At 48.1% G+C, this 24,718-nt stretch overlaps 1 protein-coding gene and 1 long non-coding RNA gene across 3 annotated transcripts; one reads left to right on the top strand and one right to left on the bottom strand.

The window, feature by feature from the left end:
- Nucleotides 1-4,887: 4,887 nt before the first annotated feature.
- Nucleotides 4,888-14,460, bottom strand: SHH (sonic hedgehog). The gene is given in 3 exon segments (NM_204821.1): nt 4,888-5,635; nt 9,611-9,872; nt 13,942-14,460. Coding segments are annotated over 3 exon segments (1,278 nt in total). The 5' UTR covers nt 14,251-14,460; the 3' UTR covers nt 4,888-4,928.
- On the top strand, nt 12,937-16,407 carry LOC107052611. Of its 2 annotated transcripts, none has more exons than XR_006938481.1 (2): nt 12,937-13,379; nt 14,989-16,407. It is a non-coding gene; the product is annotated as an uncharacterized LOC107052611 (long non-coding RNA). The 2 variants fall into 2 exon arrangements; XR_001465211.4 differs by having other exon boundaries at nt 15,459-16,407.
- The last annotated feature ends 8,311 nt before the right edge of the window (nt 16,408-24,718 follow it).

Here is a 24,718-nt window from a genome sequence, read left to right on the forward strand (position 1 = left end):
TTTTTTAAATCATTTGGTCCTGAAAATCAGGATTATTTAAGTCTGTGTGGCTCAACACCGCAAATGCAAAGTACTGAAAATAACATTTAACAGTCTTGGCTCAAACAGTGCCTGTGGGCCTCATCCTGCTCCTACCAAAATAGGAGAAAATCCCATCTTCTGTAAAGATGCACTTCTAAAAAATGATTTTCCTTTCCTTTTTATCTTCCTAGGCCAAGGATCACATTAACACTGCTCCATTGAAAGCTCTGAAGTGTTCTGTATATGGAAAATTGACTTTTTTTTGTGTGTGTGTGTGAAGTTTGCACTAGTTTTAAAGCAGAAATTGCTGAAGAGAGAATTTCAAAAGCTTGGGAAATGTAGTGGTCCCTAATGGCTCTCAGTAATGAGTAAAATCAGATGCTCATTCCGATTTCCTTCCCCCTGTAATTGAAATATAAGTCGTGCTGGAGCTGCAAAGCTGCCGCCCAATTATCACCCAACTCAGCTCATTTACATCACCCGTCCTGCTCTGCTCCACGTGAAATGCTCAGGAGGGCTAATGTAAATGTATTTATAGCCCAGTAGGATGTGTTTAGCTCTTAATATGTGGGTAATAATGTTATATATAGATATTTGTGTGCATATACATAAAAAGATAGAGCTAGGCAAGCTCCTTCACATGACAACACAGAGCTACCAGACATGAAGGAGCTGGTTTGCTTTGGTGAGTGGCTTGAATTTTAATTGCCATGTGGATGTGATCCTCCCTTACTGGCACATCCCTTCTGTCCTTCAGCTGATGTACCTGGCATGGGGCATTGTGTGAGGGACCATCCTCATTCACTGAAAACCAACACAAAATAGCCCCAGTCTCATTAAGGCCACTTCTCACCCTGGTTTCAGGGCAAGCTCACGCAACCTTGCAGGATAACACTCAGCGCAGCCCTTCTTCCCTCCCAGAACCCTGCCAAATGGGTTGTCTTTGCACACCCAGCTGGAATTTGGCAGGCAAACATCAGGCTGGCCCAGGCAGAATTCCTCCCATGCCAAACCCTGTCTCTATGTCCCATCTCAGTGTCACTGGGGCCATAGCTGGCGAGCTGAGTGTCACACAGCAGGCATTTCAGCAAGTCTCTGTAATTTCTTTAATTATTCAGACAACAGAGCACAAGAATAATAGCTTCAAGTACATTCTTATACATTATTTTAACAGCAATAGGTATGTATTTAGTCATAAACTATTCTGTAGCCACCACTATGTGTACATTTTATACAAACTATTGCCATACTCAGACCCTGAAAATGGACGGTGACATCTCCTAGGCGAAACGTGGTGACAACAGCACATCCTCCCTACAAGAGCTGGTCACGTTGGTCTGTCCTAACAAATTGCTTCTAAGGTGTAGAGTGGTGGTCTGGGCACAGTGTGCCGAAGGCTTCAGGAGATGTCATAAATACATGGTGAGAGGGAGGTCAGTCATCAGAGTTACGTGCAAAGGGACACAGCACAGGGTTACTGGGCACAGGAGCTTGATCCTAGCGAACAGTGGCTTCTGAGCTTCTCCCACACGGCAAAACTCCAGCATTTTGGTGGAGATTAGAGGTGGTCTGTTATGGTCTGCACTGGGACATGTGCACTACTGTGACCAAAGCAAGGGCTCTGCACTGGAAGGTCTTTGTCATCTCGGTTAGTTTGGAGACTTCGCATCAATGGCTCAAGCTCTATCCTACTGCACAACCTCATCCTACTGCACAACCTCATGAAGATCTGGGCTTCCGCAGTGCCATTTTCCCAGAACAGAGTCCTTACATCATGTTGAGAGATAGGGAACGGAGAGCTGAGATGCCCCAACACCTCCATGGAAGGACAAACTCCTTACAAAGTAGCGGCTCCTTTGTTCCATGACCATATTTTACATCCATACTTGCAGCTCCCAGTGCACCAACAGCTCCCAAAAGACCCACAGGCAGCAGAGTCCTAGCCTTGATGCCTTCAGTACACAGTCCCTGTGATGCCATACACTGGTGAGAGGTGACAATATTACCACCACTGCAGTGGTGACCTTAGGGATGGTTGGAGTGCTATGGAGGATGGCATTTACTGAGCCAGAGTAGCTGACACAGCCGCAGTCAGAGGGTCTGAAGACTGCAGTCACCACTGTTTTGCAAATGTGCCCATCCGAGGACCAACACCAGTTCCTTCTAAAGCTGGACCTTCAGCGGGATCTGGCTGGCCCATCCCAGAGCAGAGCCTCCATTCCCTGCCCAAGGCCATGGCTCTGCTCTCATCCTGACAGTCCACACAGACACTGTAGCATTGAGTGGTCACGCCATGCTCTGGCCATCTTGGCCACCACCAAGCGCTGTCCCTATCTTCAGAGGGAGAAAGTGGCTTCCAGCTGGAGGCTGCCAGGAGGGAGAAGCCATCTCTTGTGATCCATCCCTTAGGCTGACGTCGGTGGACGTGTGCCCAGGCTCTCCCATCACCGCTTTGAGAACTCCCAGACTCTGAGCACAGAAGAGCAGGCTCTGCTCCTCTGTGCATCCCAGGAGGACCTCTGGAGCTGCCTTCCATCCCAGTGGAGGATGTGGCCTCGTCTCTGGAACACAGTGCCGCCCGAAGGGTGTACGTCCTAAACCAGTGAGTAATGGAAACCGAAGAAAAGGTGAGAAGACATTCAAGGAAAGCTCCCTTCCAGCACGGTCCTGCCTCAGATGTACACAACACAATGTTTTGCAAAATTTGTCATGGAATCCTGAAAATCCTCCATGGAGGAGGAAGGGGGTTGAAGCAGAACCTCACTGATCAGCACCCCCAAACCGAGGTCTGGGGCCTTGGAGCTGGGCTCTTCTCCCCCAGATCTCCACTAATCAGTGTCTGGGGGTGGGCTTGGACACGTTACCACTCAGGTATGGCCCTCAAAATAAATGAACAATTTTTACTCTCTTTTTGGCAAAGGTCGTTTTGCTCTTCTCTTGGTAGCCCCAAGACCTGCATCTTCACTCAGGCAAGGTGGCCACTGGGATCCAGTCAGCAGCCCCATCTTTCAGCATCAGCCGTGTGAATCCCTCTTAATTCACCAAAGTCAGTGTCAGTTCCCCAGGTCTGCATCTTCAGGGAATGCAAATTAAAGCTAATCAACACCAGAGACTCACTGCAATGGAAATGCAGCAGCATGTCTTCAGGATAATTTGCTTCCAAGGGCAAACCAGGCTTGGTCCCTTTGGAAATCCATGAAGAAATGCCTGAAGTGCCCAGATCTGACCAAGAGGTGGGCACGAACCCAGCGCTGAAACTGGAAGAGGAGAAACTTTGCCTGAGCAAGGATGGGGAGATGGGGCACTGGTGGGGGCAAAGGGAAAGGTCTGCGGTTGTTAGTGCGAATGAGTGAGGTTCTACTGTTAGTACAACAGGTTCGGAGCGGGTGTGATGTATCTGTTTCCTTATCCAACGTACCAAAATTAAAAGTGATAACCAACACATCTAAATAAAATAACGGGCACTCTTGTGGGTGTTACGTTTCCCAAACAAATAAGGAAAAAAAAAAAAAAAAAAGAAAAAAAAAATAATAATAATAAAAGGAAAAGAACAAAAAGCAAAAAATGGGATGCACCAGGAACTCTTAGTTATTATATACTAACCAGACTGTGCATGGCACATTTTATTTCTATAAAACTATTAAAACTATTACAAAATATTCAAAAATACATTTTAGTAAATTTACAGCAGTTATTTCTCAATTTATTAATGCAAAACATCCTTTTCTCCCCTCTGTACAAACTACCGCCTCCATCGTCACAGAATCGCCGCCATGTGCGCTTCTTAAAAAATATTATTTTCTAATAATTATTTTTTTCTTGCAGTTAAAAATAACAAAGTTTCTTACGGCTTTTCTTTCTTTCATTCTTTCTTTCTTTCTCTCTTTCTTTCTTTCTTTCTTTTTCTTTTCTTTTTTTTTTTTTTTTGCAAATAAAGAGTTTGTGTAACAGTCTTGACTTCCATGAACGTGGCCAAATGGTGGTGGTGTTTTCTATTTTTTTTTTTTACAGAGCAAAAATATTTAAGAGACATGGAAAACAATACAGGAAATGACGTTACATTTGGAGCTATTTAAATTAAAATAATATATTCTCGTATTTTACACTATTTCAAAAAACGAAATGTGATTCAGTTAAGTATTGATCTCTCAAAAAAATCTAATTTACAATTCTGTGTATAAAAATATAATTTACGGACCCCCATGAAGTTTGTCTTTCTTTTCTGTATGTTTGTTCGCTTGCTTGTTCCTCTAGACTCGCTGAAATGAAGGAGCAGCGTAATGGAGAGATGGGAAGGTACGGAATTTTGCTTTCTGAAAGTCAGGACACACGTGACATGTAGAAAAATAGACTCTGCGCAGTTTTGCTCGGCCTCACAAAATAATTTTTTCCCCTGTGAGAACAGTTCGCATGATAATAAATTACCAAAGAAACTATTTAAGGCTCTTGAAGGTCCGGTTCATATCATTTAAAACATCTATTCGACGTACCAAAGAAATAAATATCCAGGAGAGGAGGAAAAAATAAAACCAACAACAACAACAACAAAACAATGAACAAAACAACAAAAGAACAAATAAAAATATATATATATTTATAAACTAAACGGAACAGAACTTCCCGGGGTCTTTGTTTCCCTTAAAGTCTACTTTGGACTGTCCTACTTAATTATTATTATTTTATTATTATTATTTTTAAGTCTTAATCCGTGCTCTCTTTTAAAAATATGTATTATTTTTCCTTTTTTTTTTCGTTGCTGTTTTTCTGTTTTCTTTCCATTTGGGTTATTTCTTTTTTTCTTTTTTTTTTTCTTTTTTTTCTCTTTCTCCCCCTCCCCCCCCCCCCCCCCCCCCTTTTTTTTTTCTCTCTCTCTCCCACACTCTGTCTCTGTCCCTCTCCAGCCACTCTCAGCTGGCCGGTGCCACCATGCCCAGCGGATGCAGCGCGTCACCATCCAGCACCCAGCTGCCGATGCGGTAGAGGAGCCGTGAGTACCAATGGATGCCAGTGGTGGTGGTGGCGGCAGTAGGGATGGCCCCATCTGGGCAGAGGGCGGCCAGCAGCCCCTGAGCCAAGCGGAATGGTGCGAAGGCCCAATGGGCCCAACTGTGCTCCTCGATGACGGCGTAGCAGGAGGCCAACACCCGGTTGATGAGGATGGTGCCCTGGGCGGTGAGTGGGGCGTAGGCTCCGGACGCCTCCTCCCGCAATGAGACGCTGTGGACAGACGCCGGCAGCAGCTGCTGCCCGCCCTCACCCAGCACATAGACACGTTGGCCAGGCTTCACGTTGCTGGCGAAGAGCGCCTGGCCACTGGTGGACCCTGTGGCCTCCGACTGGTTGTGCTGGGGGGCCACAAAGAGCAGGTGGGCCGCCGTCAGTAGCAGCCGGGCCCGGGGCTGCCGCGTCTCGATGACGTAGAAGAGCTTTCGGGAGCTGTCCTCCCGGTCGAGGAAGGTGAGGAAGTCGCTGTAGAGCAGCCGGCCATCCGCGTCAGCAGCCAGCACGCGGTCCCCAGGGCTCAGGTCCTTCACCAGCTTGGTGCCTCCATGCTCCAGGTGCACTGTGGCTGAGCCAGGGAAGCAGCCTCCTGATTTCGCTGCCACTGAGTTTTCTGCATAAAGAGAGAGGCACAGGGGTTAGAGGGCTGACCAATGGGACAGGGTGCGGGGACACATTTACCAACATGCCCCAAGCATAGAGCCATGAATCATTAAGGTTGGAAAAGATGTCTAAGAACACCATCCATCCATCCACCATCCATCCATCCACCTACCACCAATACTGCTCACTAAACCATGTCCCTCAGTGCCACATCTCCATGTTTCATGAACACCTCCAGGGACGGTGACTCCACCACCTCCCTGGGCAGTCCATGCCAGTGCCAGACAACTCCTTCTGAGAGCAAGTTTTACTAACCTGAAGGGTTGGTAAAAAAAACTGAGGAAGTTATCCAACCTGAACTTGGCTCGACTTGAGGCCATTCCCTCTCATCCTACTGCTGCTATCTTGGAGAAGAAGCTGCCTTCACCTTGCCACAACCTCTTCTTATAGAGTTGTAGAGAGTGATTAGGTCTCCCCTGAGCCTGCTTTTCTCCGGTCTTCTCCAGCACCACCAGCCCTGGTAGCCAGCATGTCCCCATTGCAGCTGGCTACAAGAGTCCTTTCCAGCACCATGCCACCATGCTTGGCCTCCTGCCGAGTTACGAGCCCTGTCAGTTGCATTCATCTCCTTGATCAAGATAGTCAAAGCTTTTCTGCTGAAATAGCTGTTCTGGAATAAGTGCTGTTTTTTCTTTTTTTTCTGGAAGTATTTCTCACTTGGGTTCCATTTGCCTCGGACCTCACAGCTGCCAGCAGGTAGGTATACAAGCTGAGTGGCTTCTCCTGCTCTAGGACCCTGCTCGCTGCTCATGGCACCTTGTACTGAGGAAGCCCATCTCCCAGGCAGCAAATGCCACAGGGCAGAAGGGTAGCTTTCTCATGGAAAGAGGAGAAGCCCAGTTTGTCAAGCCCTTCACCCACAGCCTACACAGTGCTAGTTCCACCATTACACTGTACTGTCTCAGACTTTGCTGCCTTCTCATTTCTGGGGGTTGCACCCCATTCCCTGTAACACCACTGCCCTGCAGTCCCCAGGACTTCAATTCACTCCACATAAAAACCTCTCTCTCACTATTTCACTCCACCAAAAGCAGGGTTCTGTCCTGAGTTAGTGGTCCCAGGGCATCCCTATGCCTGCACCCAACCCAGATACCTCCTTCACATGAATCATAGAATCATTAAGGCTGGAAAAGACCTCTAAGATCATCTAGTCCAACCTCCCACCTACTACCATTAGTGCGCACTAAACCATGTTCCGAGGCACCACATCTCCACGTTTCTTGAACATGCACTCAGGTGTTGCTGGAATTGTTCAGGGTTTTGACACTGAATGCCGTAGCTACCACTGCTGCTTTTTGAGAGCTATCGGGAAAAATAATTGTAGGCTTTAACAAATCAGAAACAGTGAGAGGACTTGATGGATTTCAAGTCTCTCCTGCAAATTCCTCCTGGAAAGTTTAACCTTGTACGGTGTGGTTTGGAAGGACCGCTGCTGATTTCCAGGCCTAGGCTAGGGACTGCAGGGTCTCACTTCTCTGCACTGGGTTGTAGCCCATGGTATGTCGCTATATCAAGTGCCTTTGCTGCAGTCACCAGCATTCCTGATCCTTCTCTTGCCTTCCCTCGGTGTCTCCCAGTTACTCTCTGTGCCAATTTAGAGTCCTGGTAATTTATCTCCTAAAGGTAGCCAGATTTTATGTTTTTCTTCTGTGGCCGGTGCTGAAGCTATCATGATTTACATAAACACTCTGAGCATCTCCTAATGACTTTCTCAGGAAGGACAGGAAGGGCAAAAATTAGAACATTATTGATTTGCTAACGACTTTATCACTTCTCTTTCAGAAATGAAGCAGCGAGATCTCCAAGGCCTCTTCAGAGAGGACATGGCAACAAACAAGCTATGCGCTTTATGTGAAGCCCTCTGCTAGCAAACTACACCTTCGTACAAGCCCGCACCAAAGGTCTGGCTTGAGCTTTGTTTGCATATTCAGGGACTTGATGAATAGATCTAGTAGTGTAGCAGCTCTACAAACATGCCAGTGAATTGGCTGAGGTGTGAAAATCTGCTTCTTTGAGCAGCGCTTGTTTGGGTTCTCTAATTAAAATCCAATAAAGGGTCAGCATTGTCATTCTGATTCATGTAATAAATGCAGACACTCTTGGAAGAGAGGACACTTCCATTTTTTTCCCAGCTTCTTCCCCCCCTTTTCTCCCCCTCCCTATTTGTTCAGGTGCAGAAACCCTATGTGCCAATTCACACACATACTCTCCAAAAAACCCAGGACCTTCCAAGCACTATTTGCACAGCAGAGCCACTTTTCCAAGGCACTCAAGATGTGTATTTGAATTTTAAATGTAGAAGCTCGCTCTAAATACTTGCCGCAGCGCATTATCAATGTCCCTTTTACCACCCCTGCCTCTCCCTCCCCTGTCCCACTGACAATAATTCAGGCCTTGGGGGAACTCTTCTTTGCATTCCAGTCTCCGGGATCATACTTTTTGCAAACAGAGATCTAGATAAAGAATCTTCCTGCCCGCCATTATGGGGTTTAATCTTCTCATAAGATGCTCCGTCATGAAACGAGGTTTCCACAGTTTGAAACCAGACCGAGCGGGTGGAATTCAAGCCCATTCCCTTGCAACCCGCGTGGTACAGTCACACGACCCTGCCTGACACGCACTAAATGTCACCCCAAAGTCCGCGTGTGCGGAATCTCAATGAGCAGCTCGGGGTCGCTCCTCTCCTATGAAATATACATGGAGGTGGATTAGGGTGGGCGCTCGGAGTAAGGTTATTGTGCGCCACAATCAGACACCTTGAGCCATAAAGCCCATCCTCGCTATTGAAAGGGATGTTTCATATCGCTGTGAGAGCGGCAGCTTTGCGGAGCCTCCGAAGAGCTGGAGAGGATGAACAAAAGCAGAGTCAGGCTCCCAGGACAAAGCCCTCATGGGCTGGAGAAGTCCCGGTGTGGATCGGGACCCAGTTACAGCCTGGCATGGTGAAGCCGATGCTGTTTACTTGCTGTTTCGAAGTAAATCGATATATTTAGAGAAAGCCCATTATTTTCTTTTGCAGCCAAGTGTTTCTTGACACTTGCAGCGCTCTCCAGGCTGGAGGATGCTCTCACAACACTGCCGTACAGCACCGGGAGGCGGGCCCGAAGGCTGGCACACGCCAAGGGGTTCGCTTAAAATAATCGAAACGACAATAATTTTGTTTCAGAAGCGCCAAACGAAGCTCGGGGTTTGTCGCCAGCTGTTCCCGGGTTGAGACAGCGTGTGGCGTTGTAAGCACAGGGAGGGGAGGCAGAAGGAGATGAGCGCGTGTCGGGCGCTGGGAATTTCCCCGCGGCTCCCGGCGGAGGGGCCGCGCTCGGTGCTCATTTCCCGGCCCGCTCCCGGCCCGAGATGAGCGATAGCTTTGGATGGGGAAAGCTCGGATCCCACGGCAGGAGGAGAAGGGTGTGTGGCGGTGGTGGGAAGGCTGGGCAAACTGACAGCGAAATTAACGCTGGCAGGAGGTGCTGCAGCTGGCTTCTTCCTTCCTTCTTTTCTCTTTTCTTTTCTTTTCTTTTCTTTTCTTTTCTTTTCTTTTCTTTTCTTTTCTTTTCTTTTCTTTTCTTTTCTTTTTTCTTTCCTTTCCTTTTCTTTCTTTTTTTCTTTCTTTCTTTCTTTCTTTCTTTCTTTCTTTCTTTCTTTCTTTCTTTCTTTCTTTCTTTCTTTCTTTCTTTCTTTCTTTCTTTCTTTCTCCCTTTCTCTCTTTCTTTCTCTCTTTCTCTCCCTCTCTCTCTCTCTCTCTCTTTCTTTCTCCTCTCCGTCTTTGCCCCTCTTCCCCTTCCCCCCCTGCCCTCCCCCCCCCACGTGTGTCTCAGAGGCGGGAGCTCCTCTCCGCACCCTGACGGGGCGACCAGGGCTGATGGGACGGGGAATTGGGGCAGAGAGCCCGGGGGTGTTCCCAGCGCGTCCCGCCCCCCCGCCTCACCTGCTTTGACGGAGCAGTGGATGTGCGCCTTGGACTCGTAGTAGACCCAGTCGAAGCCGGCCTCGACGGCGAGGCGGGCCAGCATTCCGTACTTGCTGCGGTCCCGATCCGACGTGGTGATGTCCACGGCGCGACCCTCGTAGTGCAGCGATTCCTCGGAGTGATGGCCATCCTCGTCCCAGCCCTCGGTCACCCGCAGCTTCACCCCGGGCCACTGGTTCATCACCGAGATCGCCAGGGCATTCAGCTTGTCCTTGCAGCGCTGCGGGGACATGGGGACACAGGGAAAGGCGCGTTGAGGGGACACTGCTGTCACAGGGATCAGATCCCCCCCCCAGCCTCCCTGCACCCCCAGGGTCGCATCCTGACCTCCCTCCCTGACAAAGGGAGGAAGAAGGGGTGAAACACCGCAACGCCGCCCCCTCCCCAGCACCTGCCCCACAGCCGGAGTGCACGGACTCAAAGCCCCGCATTCCTGCACTAAGTGCCCTATCCCCTTCCCCAGAACAAAGTTCTGCAGAAAACAAACACTCGCCATATATCTGGGAGTCACGGATTCTCCCCGGAATGTCTCCCGGCTCTTTTCAGCTTAATTCTGCGTTGAAAGGGGTCTCAATACACGTTAACAGCCTTTATGTGCTGCTGTTTTATGTGTTTGTTTTTTTTTAAATATTATTATTATTTCTCGCCCATCACTCATTAGAGTCCTCAAAGCAGCCTGGGCTGGGAGCGTTCCCTCTGCTTTCGGCATAGACGTATGATAACACAGTTCAAAGAGGGAAGATGGAAAGCAAGAGAGGGCCAAGCAAAGGTGTTACAGGGATGCTGAGCGGCCTTTGTGTGCAATGAGAGGCTTCAGGCCCCCTAGGGAAGTGCTATAGGGTTTTCCTTCACCCCCCCCTACCCCCCCCCCCAGGCTGCTGGGCTCACCTAGAGCTGCACCGTGGGCAGACTCAGGGCTGAGCTCTATACGGAGCCCTGAAAGTGTAGAGGACTGGTGCATGGGTCAAGGAGGGGGAATGACGAGCTCTACAGGGAGAGGGACTTGCAGCTGCCCCCAGACATAAGAAGTCAGCACTGAAAGTGTTTGACTGAAAGGCACACAGCTAGAAAAACCACACATGGCCAACGTTCTCCTCCTTTTTCGGAGGAAAATAACTCATGGCTACAAACGGCATGGATGCACATGGGGTAAAGCTGCAGCAAGAGGCAAGCAGGGGCTCTCCCTCATGTACAGCCCCAACTGGGACGCCCCGTGCCACAGAGGCCCCTTCCCATCTCCCAGCAGGGCCAAGCACGGCCACCCCTTTTCCCACCCCACTCCGAGGGACGTGACAAGATTGTTCAACGAGAAACTTCCCGCGTGTATATCACCACCATAAAAAGCAATTCCAGCGGCACACACGGCCCCGAGAGATATCAAACGCAATCACGAGCTCACTTTGGACTCTGTGGCCTAGCGCTCGGTGCAAAGAGCCAGGGAGGCTGCTCTCAGCCCATTCCCTGCAGCAGAGCACGAGGAAGCAGAGGGGATGTTTTACTTTCCCCCTTTGCACACCTGAGAGCATGGACGTGCTCCTGCACGGGGACAAGCAAGGTATGGGGATGACAGGACGGCAGGGTGTATAAGATCGGGATAGCGGGATATCACTGTAGATGTTGCAGTACCAGGATATCACGATAGAAGGATATCACAACACGAGGATATCACGATAGTAACGTATCACGATGGCAGCCCCAGTGGCGGGTCTCCCTCCCGGCCTCTGGGCCCGGAGAAGGCAAGGAGCCGGGAATCAAGCAGGGGAACGGCCTCCTAAAGGACTTTCCTCCCTTTCACTCCGCCTGAGCTGGATTGTCGGAGTCAAAAGCCGTGAAGCCCAGACTATTTATTAATTCATCGGGTCGTGTGCCGCAAATCAAGCCCAATTCTGTTCAGCCACCGTGAAGCTCAGCAGGGCTGCCTCCGCCGACGCTTTGTGTGGAGGCGAAGTTGTTCAACAAGCCCTCTCCTGCCAGCTCCTAATCTCTTCACAAATGAATTGCTTGAAGGAAACACTTAACAGGTACCTGTCAGTGTAAACAACCTGGTGGGCTTCCTAAATGCCAAGCTGATCTCTGAGTTCCTCCCATCGCGCACCGCCGTGTGCCCGCGTTAGGCGAGACGGCTATTTTATTCCGTACAAATTCCAGCTTTATCGTGCTGACCTGGCCTCCTTATCTCCCGGCCGGATCCAGCCAATGGCCGGGGTGGGGGGGTGGGGGGGGGGGGGAGGGAGGGGGCAGCCCTCAGCAAGCCGCAGTTGTCACCTGCAAAGTTGAGAACACGACTTACCGAGCTCTGTTTGCCTTTTCTTCCACCCCCCCCCCCCCCCCCCCCCCCGCCCCCCTCTGAAGTTAATATTAACCCGCAGCTAATGCATTCGGCGGCTATTCCCCGAGCCTAACAATTCTCTCCGGGGGAAGATCTCTCCATGCTTGAAATGCTCGAGGCGAAGGGCGGGGGGCTGCGGGACGGCAACCCCGAGTCCGACCCCTCTCTCCCCTCGTCCCGTCTGCCCCAACCCAGCCCTCATCCCTCTTTGTGTCTAAAGCACGGCAACCCGAAAGAAAGAAAGAAAAAGAAAGAGAGAGAGAGAGAGAGAAAAAAAAAAACTATTTGTTTTCGTTCCGTTCGTCTGAGGGAAGTTGACAGAAGGTCAGGAGTTCACCCGCTGCCGGCTAATGCGGCGGGAGCCGTGCCCCGGGAGGGCATCCGCGCACCGCCCCCGGCCCGCACCGCTCCTCCGCGCCCGCTCCGCCGCGCTGTGCCCCGCCGGGAGCCCATCTCCCGCGGAGCCGCCGCCGCCGCCGCCGCCTCCTCCTCCTCTCCGCTCGCGGAGGGAAGGGTGAAACCCGAGCCGGCGCGATCGATGGGCGAGAGGAGTTAAGTGGAGCTGAAAATGCGAGATGCGGAGGCAGAGAGGGCGGAGGAGCGCTCAGCGGGGCGCGGGGGCTGCAGCTCCGCGCTCCGAGCTCCGCGCACCGCACACGGAGCTCCGCGCTCCGCCCCGGCAGAGGCGCGCCGCCGCGCTCCGAGGTACGCGGCGATTTAAGGTGGTCGGGAGGAGATGGTGGCCCCGCGCCCCGGGAGAGCCGGCAAACGTGCGGAAAATCAGGCCGAGGAAACGGGGAGAGTTTGGGAAATTCCCCCCCCCACCTCCACCCCCCCTTCCCCTCACCCCCTCCGCGTCCACTCCCCGCCTCGTCCTTCCCCGCGAGTCCTGTTCTAGCGCCGAAGGTGGGGCTTAAATGTATTAATATTAAAAAAGCGCCGTTGACCTATATTTGGAGGAAACCCATTTCCAGTGCCTAGATTGCATGTAGTTTGAGAAACTCCGGGATTGGCAGAGCAATTGACTTCACCGAGCTCTCTGGTGAGCATGAATAATAATTACGAGGTGACTCTCGGAGAGGTTCTCTCTCTCTCTCTTTCTCTCTCTCTCTCTTTTTGCATAAAATGGTTCCGCAATCCGATTCCGCCCGAGATCCAATATTTACCCGGTCGTAAACCTTGTGCCATCAGATTTTTTAAACCCGAAGGTGATGCAATGCCGATAAGTTGCAAGTCCCACCCCTATGGAAGTACCAGAGCGCTGGCGGCGAGCATCCTTAAAGAAATATCAATATATTTACGCTCTGATGGGCACAATCGCAAATGATGGTATTGCAATACGAGCTCTATCATACGGAATCAGGAGAGCCATGGTCGATCCGGCTTCAGCTGCCTTTTGTGAGTGCACGACTGCATGCCTACTAAATATAGAATACGCTCGCGAGGGAAAAAATAAATAAAATAATGAAGGGTGAAATGAAATGAAACAGCGGGGGGGGGGTGGGGGGGGAGAACAGGAAAAAAAAAAAAAAAAGAAAAAGAAAAGAAAAAGAAAGAAATGAGCGAGAAACCCGAGCGAGAAAGCCGAGCGGGGGCTCCGCCGGCGACGGGAGCGAGCGGCCCAGCGGTCAGTGCGCGCCCGCGGTCCTCCGCGCTGGATGCAGTTCGTTCGAGCAAAGTGCATCCGCGGGGACGAACGCGACCGGCGGTCCCTGCCCAAGTTCCAGGGAACGCCATGGCGATGCCGGCGGGTATCGCACCGAACCCCCACCGCCGGCTCCGGCCCCGCTAACTTGTCTGAGAGATGGCATTGACATTACGGGGAAAGTAGCCGAGTTTGGAGGGCGGGGGGAAGGGGGGAGGGAAAAGGGGGGCTCCCAAAAATGCTAAGACAGATGCGTCCTTTAGGGGTGCTCAGAGAGGTTAACAAACACAAATACAGGTATCTCTGTGGCTCTACCTGAGTCATCAGTCTGTCAGCTCCCGTGTTCTCTTCATCCTTAAAAATAATGTCAGGGTTGTAATTTGGGGTTAGTTCTTTAAATCTCTCGGAGTTTCTTGTGATCTTCCCTTCATATCTTCCACTGGCCCCTAGGGTCTTCTCTGCCACATTGGGAATAAACTGCTTATAGGCTAACGGGGTCAGCTTTTTGGGGTGCCTCCTTTTTCCAATGCCCCTGCCTGGTCCACAAGTCAGCCCAGAGGAGACTAAAAGAGCGCAGATGAAGCCCACCAAGAGAATTCTTGTCAACAGCAGCATTTCGTCCATTGAATCCAATTACTTCACAGCTCTCTGTGCCTATCCCTGGCTGTCTCTCTAGAGCTCTCTCTCCTCCTATGTCCTTGTCTGCTTTCTGATCGTATACTATCCACCGATCCCTAGCAAGACAGGTGCTGGAATGGCAGCCTTTAGGTCGCTGATAACGGAACACATCGGAGTTTGGTCGGGAGACAGCAATCGAGAGACAAAAAGGGTCTGATTTTAATGGTAGCAAAGCAAGACGCTTGTGAGAGGAGTCTGCCTTTAGTTCTATATTATAGCTGCCAGGGCCGAGAGCTGATTGGCCAAGGCGAGACAAGCTTGTCTTCTGATGTTTTAACCCTCAAAAAGGCAACAAATTCTTGAAAGATTTTTTTTTTTTTTCCTTTTACCTGAAGGGCTCGGAGCTGAAAGGGGCGGGGATTGCGCTTTCTTGGGATAACATCAATTACACGCTGGGTTGTGTTTTTTTTTTTTTTTCTTTCCTTAAAAAAAAAAATAATAAAAACTTTCTTGGCAGAATGGTGCATTTGTCAGTAAGGGGAACAGACGGCTCTGCGAAATAATCGTAATGATAAATGCGAAATGCATCAGGATCGAGGGGTGCGAGGCGGGGTTGTGAGGGCAGTTCATGAAATGCCGAATTATCGGGGAGCCCCGCAAATAGAAACCTACTGGGGAAGTGGGAGAGCTCAGGGGGAAACAGTGTCGTGTGAGGGTGAGCCCACCTCGGGGGCTTTCTAACAGGTTTCTTCCCACGGAGAGGGACACTGCTCCCCTCGTACAGCCGCGCATTGAACCACAGTCACGTTTCAGCTGATAAATGACTGCTTTGGAGGAAGGAAAAGCCGATAGGAGGAGGCGGCCGGGTGCCCGTCTGCATCATGCGGACACCTCAGGAGCGTTTATTAAGAAATAAATAAATAAGTAAATAAATAAATAATTTAAAAAAACCCCAAAAAACCAGAGCGGTCCCCATTGAAAATAACGCAGCGCGTCGGGTAAGTGGCCGCAGTCGGTGATGGCACAGCGCTGCGCTTTGTTCTGCGCTCCGAGCGGCTCTCTCGGCTCTCACACCTCCTCGCGGGGTGTCATTAAGTTTTGAAGGAGAGCGACGCGCTGAAAGCATCCGCAAACACAATTAGCAGCGATCGATCCCGGCAAAGTGAATGGCGGGGGGATAAGTTTAATGTGAAATTAATTGTTATCTCGTGCAGCGTGGCAAGTGATGTCTTTATCCCCGGTCTCCAAAAGCGACTGATCAGACAAAGGTGTTGAGAGACGAGCAGAACTGCGGCGATGGGGCTGATAGAGCAGGTCGGGGGGAAAGGCAGGGTCCCGTGTGGGCAAACACCGCTGCAAAGAGCTCCTCTGCTTCTGCTCCGGAGAGCACGCGATTTGTGCCAGGGTCCCGAAACTTGAAGGAGCTTTTTGGAAGTTCTCAAAAGTCCCGAGATGACACGCCGAAGTGAGCCGAAGTCCTTAGCAAAAATAATAAACAAAAATCAGCTTTATTTGAGGAAAAACAAAATGCAGCTCTTTGGAGTGGGAGATGATACGGGGAGTTTTCCCGTCTGAGTTGTAATCCGCTGAAAGCGCGTGAAAATGGACTTTCAAATGAGTTTTTAAGTGGTTGAAAAAGAATCAAGGAAAAGTTGCATGCCATGAACCGCAACATGGAGGACCACCCCAACATGCGAGGGACAAAGTGATCTTTCTTAGGTAAACTTTAGAGGAAGAGCTGAAAGAAGTGATCGGAAACTCTCAGATCGACTTTTCCCTCCCGTGCACCCACTCTTCTCTTCTGTTACTTAAGGCTTCCCTGTCACCTTCCAGTCAAGCACTGCTTTCTCTTTCCCAACTTGGAATTTCGGCGTTTTTAACGTGGGGATGGGTAAGGAGTGAGGAAGGCAGCCGCGTGTCTGCGAGGTTTTTGTCAGCCCATCGAGCTGCAGAAACAAGCCGTCTAACAGCCAAACGCCCGCTTCGTGCCATGAAAAACACACTCAAGTTTTATCTTCCCGTCTGCGTGCATGCGAGAAGACAGATACAAGGAATATGTAATTTATACAAAAGAGGGTATGTTCTTTTGATGTGGTTGCTTAAACAGCATGACTTGATGTAAGAGTTGATTAAACAGTGCCAAGGAATAAAAGCTGCCCCTAATGGTGTGGGATCCTGCAAATCTTTTATCACCCCTCTTACCTTGTCCCCCTCCCCGAGGAAAGATGATCGATATCCTGGAAGGATCAAGTATAGGGAATAAGGATAAACTCCCTCATTATCAGATTGCCACATGTACAGAGCAGTCACCCAAAGATTAACAGGAAAGGAAACGCAAAGAAGGAATTAATTAAATACGAGTAATAAATGCGCGGGGGGGGAGCAAGGGGAGAAATCAAGAAAAGTTGTAACTATGGGAAGCTCGAAATCACCCTGCTATCAAATTAGATGTGAAAGAAAGCAGAGCTGGGGGGCGGGGGGCTCTGCTCAGCCTCAGCGCGGCCGCAGGGGCCGGGAGCGGGGCCGGGTGCGGGGTGTGCCCGCTGACCCGCCCTGCGCTCCGGGCTTGCAGTTCCACCGCTCCCAGGGCTGGGGGGACACCAACCCCGGGGGGCTCTCAGCACGGCTCCCCCCGACCGCCTCTGCCCCTACCGCCGTGCTCTGCCCGCCCGGTGCTGCTGGAGAGCGTCTGACACACGGACACCGCGCCCGACATACAGACATCCTGCCCGACACACGGACATCCTGCCCGACACATCCCTGCCTGACATATAGACATGTTGCCCGACATGTCCTTGCCCAACACACAGACACCCTGCCTGACACACGGACGCGCTGCTCTACGCATGGACATCCCCGCCTGACACACAGACACTCTGCCTGACACATGGAAGTCCCTGCTCAGCACATAGACACGCTGCCTGACATGCAGACACGCTGCTCGACACAAACAGACAGCCTGCATGACATACAGACAACCTATCTGACATACAAGCACTCAGCCCAACACATGGGCATTCATACCCAATGGAACCCTGCCCGACACACGGACACCCTGCCCAAGACATGGACACCCAGCCCAATGAACATACACAGTCTGACATACACACGGACATTTCTGCCCAACAGAACCCTGCCCGACCCATGGACATTCTGCCTGACATACAGGCACCCTACCCAACACATCACTGCCCAACCCACAGACATCCCTGCCTGCTCTGCAGGCACTTTTGAACAACAGCAATAAAAACCACCAAACGGAACACCAAAACTAGACATGGATGCCTCCTTTAGAAAGATCAGCTCCTCAGTTGTGGATTATAAAAGTCATTGCTGGGTCTTGTTGTCCCAAAGCATACAGGCCAACTTTTTGTTCTCTGATCACGCAGGCTGGGCCCTGTCCCAGCCCTCAAAGAGCTGCTCTGCACTTTCTTCCCATGGCCCCCAGCCACAGCACCCCAGAGGTGAGCAGCCCCCAGGGTCTCCTTGCCCAGAGAGTGTATGCTAACAGCTGAGTCCTTTTTGGCAGTACCCTTGAGCTCCCCATTGGGCCTCTAATACCTCAAATCTAAAAACTGTGGGAGCTCTTGGGTCATCTGGTCCCAATCCTCCTAGGTAGGGCAAGCACCAGAGCCATGGGTGCATCTACCACTGATCCCAAAGAGTCTTCTTCTCCTTGCTTGTGTACAAGCTTCTCCTATAGCTGCGTGGTCCAGCTTTGTTTACTTCCATATGGGCTCTTCCAGTGGCTCTCCCACAACCACGGAAGCTCCTGGTCTTTCCCAGCACTGGCCTGGGATATGTTTGCCTCCTTAATCCTTGCTGTGATCCAGCAACACCTCTGAGAACCTCAGTTATTATCTATCAACTTTGCTGTTTGAAATCTGAACTTGTTGTCTGCTGTTTGCTTTGCATAAAACCAGGGAAGGGCTCAGACCTCACAAGTGATGGTGTTCGTTGGCCAAACTCCCTGAGTTTCCTTGCACTGATACATTAGTTCTTGCTGAATGCTGAGGTGCAGGAAGCTTCCCCCTGAAAACTGGAGAGACAAACATTTGTGTAGGTTTTAACTGGATCTTAATTACTTATCACCCTTAACAACCACCTTTAGAGCTCACCTTTAGTTTATGAGTTTTGAAATCAGTTATCACTTTTAAGAGAGCTAACGCTTCATTCCCACAGCCTCTTCTGCACCTGTGATGTTTCCCAAGATACATGGGACCCGAATGCTCACCTACAGTGAATTAAACCTGAAAAACTTCAGTGAAAGTAGAGGTTAGGATGGAGTAGGACTGGCACAAATGGCAGAGAATCAGGCAGGCTTTTCATCTCAAGCTTTGTTTGTTTCTTTTCTACACCCCACCCTCCTTCATAAAGATGCTAAACTCGTTTATTTGAAGGAGTAGTTCATCCCTGTTTGCCTGTCCTGGTGGTATTGCAATTGCTATCTTTAAAATCGACTTAAAAAGTTCACTTTGGAGCTGCAGGTTGGCTGGCAGCTCCTCCTTTATAGTGACAAGCAGAACGGGTCTTGTTCCAAGGAATTTCCCTCCCCAGAAAAACCCCCCAAACAAAAAGAAAACAACAACACCAAAAACAACCCACAAACAACAACAAAACCCCAAACGCTGGCACCAGTGAGAGATATTAAGCTCATATTTTTCCATCTATTTCTTGTCTGCCATCAGGATTCAGGGGAAGCCTGGTCCCTGCTCAGATACGCCTGTGGCCATGCAGTATTGTAGGCATTTCTGCCACAGGAAAAATGCTCTCAGGGTTCAGAGAGGCAAAAAAGCAGTTGCTTTTGAAACAACCACATGCATTGATTTTGCTGTTTTTAAATCAATCTGCTTGTGTATTAATGCTAATCATAGACTTGAGTTCAGTCAGTAAAGCCTTCCATCGTGCACACACAGAGTCAGGTAGGCAGCATTATTTGTAAGGTATTTTTACACATAACTCTGTGTGCATATTTTCTGTTAACTCAGACTCTAAAACAAAATGTCCCATAGAATTCTTTATGCCCTTTATGCAGGGCAATAAGTGATGTTTAGTTGTACAACTACAGCAAAATCCTTACATCACGTCTTCCTCCTTCTCCTTGGATGACCTGACCTTTTTTTTTTTTTTTTTTTTTTTTTTTTTTTTTTTTTTTTTTCCCATACCAAGAGTCCCAGCTAGGAATTATTAACATTTACTTTTCCCTTCCTGGTTTGTGATCCACAGCACTTTCAGCCACTTCCTCCTGGTCATGAGTGGGGGAAAACCCCAACCTGGGCACTGGAATCCAGGCGGTGCCGGGGAAGGGAAGCAGCCGCTAGGGGAGCTCGGCGATGGGAGCAGCTCCGAGCATCTTCCTCGGCTCGCACAGCCCTCAGCAGTGCCGGGAGAGGCAGCAGGAAGGGCAGGTGCCGAGTTTAAAGGGGGAAAAAGGAAAAGAAAAAAAAAAAAAGGCAGCATCAAAACACATGGAAAAGTTTTGGAGCTTTATTTATTTACTTTAAGACTAAATAAATATTTGAAAGCTTCCTTCCTTCCTTCCTTCCTTCCTTCCTTCCTTCCTTCCTTCCTTCCTTCCTTCCTTCCTTCCTTCCTTCCTTCCTTCCTTCCTTCCTTCCTTCCTTCCTTCCTTCCTTCCTTCCTTCCTTCCTTCCTTCCTTCCTTCCTTCCTTCCTTCCTTCCTTCCTTCCTTCCTCCCTCCCTGCCTCCCTCCCTGCCTCCCTCCCTCTCTCCCTTCCTCCCTCTCTCGCTCCCTTCCTTTCTTCTTTTCTTCTTTCCTCCCTCCCTCCCTCCCTCCCTCCCTTTCTTCTTTTCTTCTTTTCTCCCTCCCTCCCTTTCTTCTTTTCATCCTTTCTCCCACATACACCTTGAATTGGTATGTGTGTGTATATACATGGGTGTGAATGTACCCAAGTGCACAGAGGTGAGAAGTAATCACGGTACATATTTCTTAAGTTCCTTGGTACTCATAAAGTTAAGAGATATAACCATAAAGTTAAGAGATATTGAAATCTAGCTGCTTAAACACTGGCTATGAATATGAGAATGTGTTTAAGTGTTAGTCCTGCTGGTTATGTTGACTTGCATTCTTGATCATTAGTTGGATCCAGTGTTTCAATCATATAAACACTGCTAAGAACAAACCTTCAAAAGAAATTATATATATATATGTTGTTGTTTTAAAAATTGTTAACTGGGCTATTAATAGTTATTATGTTTATTTGGTTGTTGGTTGTTTATCTGTGGAATTTATCAGGGCAACTGAATCAATGATCATTGGAGGCTGTGGGTGTATGAAGAGCCAAAAGAGATATTTTCCCATGCAGATCAATGCTAACGGGTCCTCTCATGGCTGTCTTGGGGTCACACAAACTTTCCTCTGACTTTGAAGAAGCTATTTAGTTTTATCAGATTTGTTCTCATTGCTTTCTGTTCCAAGGATAACAGCAACTAATAAAAGTGCTTAAATTTAACGTTAAAAAGAGCCTCTTTTTGATAGATATCATTATTATCCACAAATGGTTAATAGAAGATTCACTTATTCAGTAAGATCCGCATTGTAAGATATTGATTTCTATTCAGGAAAAAAGAAGGCTGATGCATGAATAGCATTACAAAATGCAAGTAATGCTATCTGTCTGCCTTGTACTGTTATTGCATTTTAGGGAAAAGTGCCGAGTCATATTTTGGAATATCAGATGATGATACATCTCCCAGGCTGTATAATATGACAGCCAGACAGGGGATGCTAAGAGAAACCTGAAAGCATGAAATAAATTCAAACTTAACTTGCTGCCTTTTGCAGTGTAAGGTTGGCTTGCCCAAAGTACACAAACCAACAGACTGGATCAAGGCTTTCTGTTTGGGCAGAGATCAGGAACAAAGCTTGCCCTCTAAAGTCCACCTCGTAGCCAGATCCAGCCATGGTAACCACTGTATTCACTGGGCCATGGCAGCAGGAGAGGTATGTGCATGATTGTCTTAGTTTTTCTTGTTTCCTTACATTTGCAGACTATTTTTGAGCACAGTTTACATGTTTTCTTTCTTTATTTCTGGCATATTTACACCCCAGCTTTTTAAAACGCTTTGTTCATGCCAGTCAGTTTAGCACTGAGCTTGTTAAAAGAGTTCCTAATATATTGTATATGACTGAAAATGACTTAATTGTTCTATTTCTTTCTGACCCCAATAAAAAATGTCCCTGATACCGTTTGAGTCTCTCTGTTCACAAGCGCTTCCATACATGTCACTGGGTGGCTTTGAAACACTTCTTAGAGACATCAGTTCAATTGCTCTTATTTATTTATTTAGATTTGTAATAACGACAGCAAATGGCCATATGAAGCAATTTGGGCACTTTGCAGTCATTAATACTGCAGCATCAATATCACATAACACAATTATTGCGCAATAAATTTTCCATATGCCTCATCTGTTGCCCGACCAAAATAAGAGCTCCCCAGATCTATCACAATCCTCTCTTATGCCCTTTCCCTCTAAAACACCTTGATAGCGGAAACAGGGGCTCCAAAATGTTCCTGAAAGCTTAACAAAGTGCCATCCTTTCCAGAAGAAGAGGCAGATATGAGAGCTCAGGAAATGGTGCGCAGGATGCTCCAGCAGCTGATACATCCCCACGGAAGGGAAGGGCCCAATCCCTGCATCAGTTCAGCAAGACAAGTTAAGTTGACAGAGCACTGTAACAGGCTGCCCAGAGAGGCTGTGGAGTCTCCTTCTCTGGAGATATCCAAAACCTGCCTGGACAGTTTTCTGTGCAATGTGATGTGGGAAACTGCCTTAGCAGTGGTTGGACTGGGTGATCTCCGGGAGTTCCTAACAGCCCCTATGATTCTGTGATTCTGTGGAGTCTTCTGGCCATGGATCTCAAGCCATGTGGGGCTTTCTAAGTCAACACAACATCCTGAATTCATGTGGAACCCTTCACTCCTCTGTCTGATGATGATGTAAAGCTGCTTTAGTGCTGTTTTTTTCTGGGACAGCATTGACCACGTATACTATATCAAACTGCTCTCGGAAACATCTCTCCTGGGGAAACAGGGAAGGGAGGGAGGGTCTGTGTGCACAGTGTCCTCTATGCCACCATGAACCTGTGTGCTGCTGTGCCATGGGCTGGAATGGGAAAGAAGGAGAACTTGAACCTATGATTTTGAAAAAAAAACCCAATAACTTCAAGCCTCAGTAATTCCTGGGTTCAAGAAATTGGAATCCTTTTTCCAGTTTCCTGTGGGATTCCCTTAGAAAACCCATTAGGATGACTGACTTGACCCTGGTGGGCCTTGATTCAAAGTCCTCTGGATTCAGCTGGAGTCTTTCTGTTGTTTTCAGCGGATTCCAAATAGCTTTGATGTTACGTCTGTTACATTTGTGTTGCTCAAAGCAAACTGCTCTTGGTGCTGTTAACAATTCCTCTGATTCATACATAAAAGCAGAGGGGTAACGCAGTGGTTTTATAGCATCAAAGTAGCATGCCCTGCCAGCTCCCTGGTGAGATTCTTTGGGTAGCTCCACAAGAAACTCCACCATGTAGCTAACTATTAACAATTCATGCTAGGCCGTTATGTCTCCTTAACAGTTGTGGCCTTCTTGCCCAAACCTGCTGCAACGTGACTACTAATCTATTGGTCAAACTTGTTTGTAGAACTAATGAATTTTAAATCAGTAATTGTCTTTGGGCAATAGTTCAATTCTATCCTCATCTTTTGGCTCTCGTTGTCATGAAGACATCTGAGTAAGTTTTGAAGAGAAATATGCTTTGCTGTCTCATTGTTCAAAATCAGGCAGTGGTGATGTTGATGAGTATTTTGTCAGCACAACAGTGGTGCCTATGCATGGCTTCTCTCTGAGTGTGGAGTTACAGCATGCCAGCAATACTGGAGGACCATCTATGTAGACATATATATAGAATAACACTGATGACCAAAGAAGGCTAACCACTGGAGAGTATGATGTGTTTCTCCCTCCACAGATGGAGTTATGAGAATTTAGCCCCTTCTTGAACAAAGGATAACATTTTTCTTTTTATTTTAGCTCTTCTCTGAGCATATTTTTCTATATGGAAGGAAAAATTATAGAAAAATTAAATTCACGGGAAGCAAGGAGTTTTCTTCATAAGAAAAATGCCCACACTCCTGAAATATTCATAATAAAAACAAAACAAGAAATCAAACTGAAATACCCACACTGCTATTACTTCAGCCAGCCTTCCTTTCGGAAAGTAAAAGAAATCATAATTTATGCATGAAGACCTGAAAATCAAAATAGGCGCAAAGTAGTGTAAGAGCAACCTGACAAAATAAGGCATAGCACATATGCTAGAGAACAATCCAGCATGTAAACAGTGTAAGTGACACAGGCAATTGGGCACAGAGAACTCAGTGATTTTTGAGAGGGGGGGAAAACATTTCACTGAGATAACCTTAGGGAATTTTGAAATCACTCCAAAATGCACTACCTGAAGACAGGCAATTTTTGGAATGCATTCATATTATGTCATTATATCTAAATCTGCTGAGTAAAGAGCAGGATAATATTTCCTCTTCCCTTATACTGTTGAAACAAATTAAATTTGGGGCAAAAATTACTCAACCTCAATCAGTATTTTTTAGCTATTAGTATCCAGTTGAATTCAAGGGCAAGTCAAACAGGCTGCAGATATTGGTGCTTGGGTATTTTTATTCATTTGTGAGCTTAGAAGACAGGAGAGGATCAAACATGATTTTGCCAGGCTCTTTCCAAACAAATCCAAGAAGATTTCTTCTTCAGAGAGCCCACCCTTGTTTTTATACTGTTTACTTCACTCTACCCATGTGAAGACCCATTGAAGTAGGAAGAATAATTTACAGAGTGAGGCATATTAAATTTTCCAATCTGATGTAGTAAAATGAAATGTCATAAAAGTCCTTAGCTTCTGTTATTAGGATTCAGCATAAGAAACACTTTGCTTGCCTTGGCTGAGGGTCTAACCCAGACAATTCCAAGCTCTTCAGCCAACCTCATCTCTAGATACTGCTGAGGCAAAACTATTCAGTGTTTCAAGGAGGACGGAATACTCATATAATTAGAGTAGCTATGAGTAGACAGTTTTAAATTAAGTGGGAGCTTTAGTAAATTTGGGCAGAATATTCTGTTAATTATCGAGTGCCAAGAGGAAACTCTGACTTTACACACCTTGTTGTGTAAATACCAGTGCTGATGGTCAGCCAAGAGTAGTCACTAGACCTGGAGTCAAGGGGGAAATATTTTCAAAGTCCTCTGGTGATTTAGCACCACGAACACACTTATTAAGAAGTGACTTGTGCATCTATGGGCTCAGAAGCAAGATTGAGTGCTAATGGTTTCATAAGGCACCATGGAGGTCTGTGGTGCATCCTCACTCACACTTCAAAGAGAAGGAGTTTGTGGGATAGCCAAAGCAAACTTGTGTAGATGCAGTAAGATGCATAGGTGACTTTTG

Source organism: Gallus gallus, chromosome 2, assembly GCF_016699485.2.
Source record: "Gallus gallus isolate bGalGal1 chromosome 2, bGalGal1.mat.broiler.GRCg7b, whole genome shotgun sequence".
Classification (NCBI taxonomy): domain Eukaryota; kingdom Metazoa; phylum Chordata; class Aves; order Galliformes; family Phasianidae; genus Gallus; species Gallus gallus.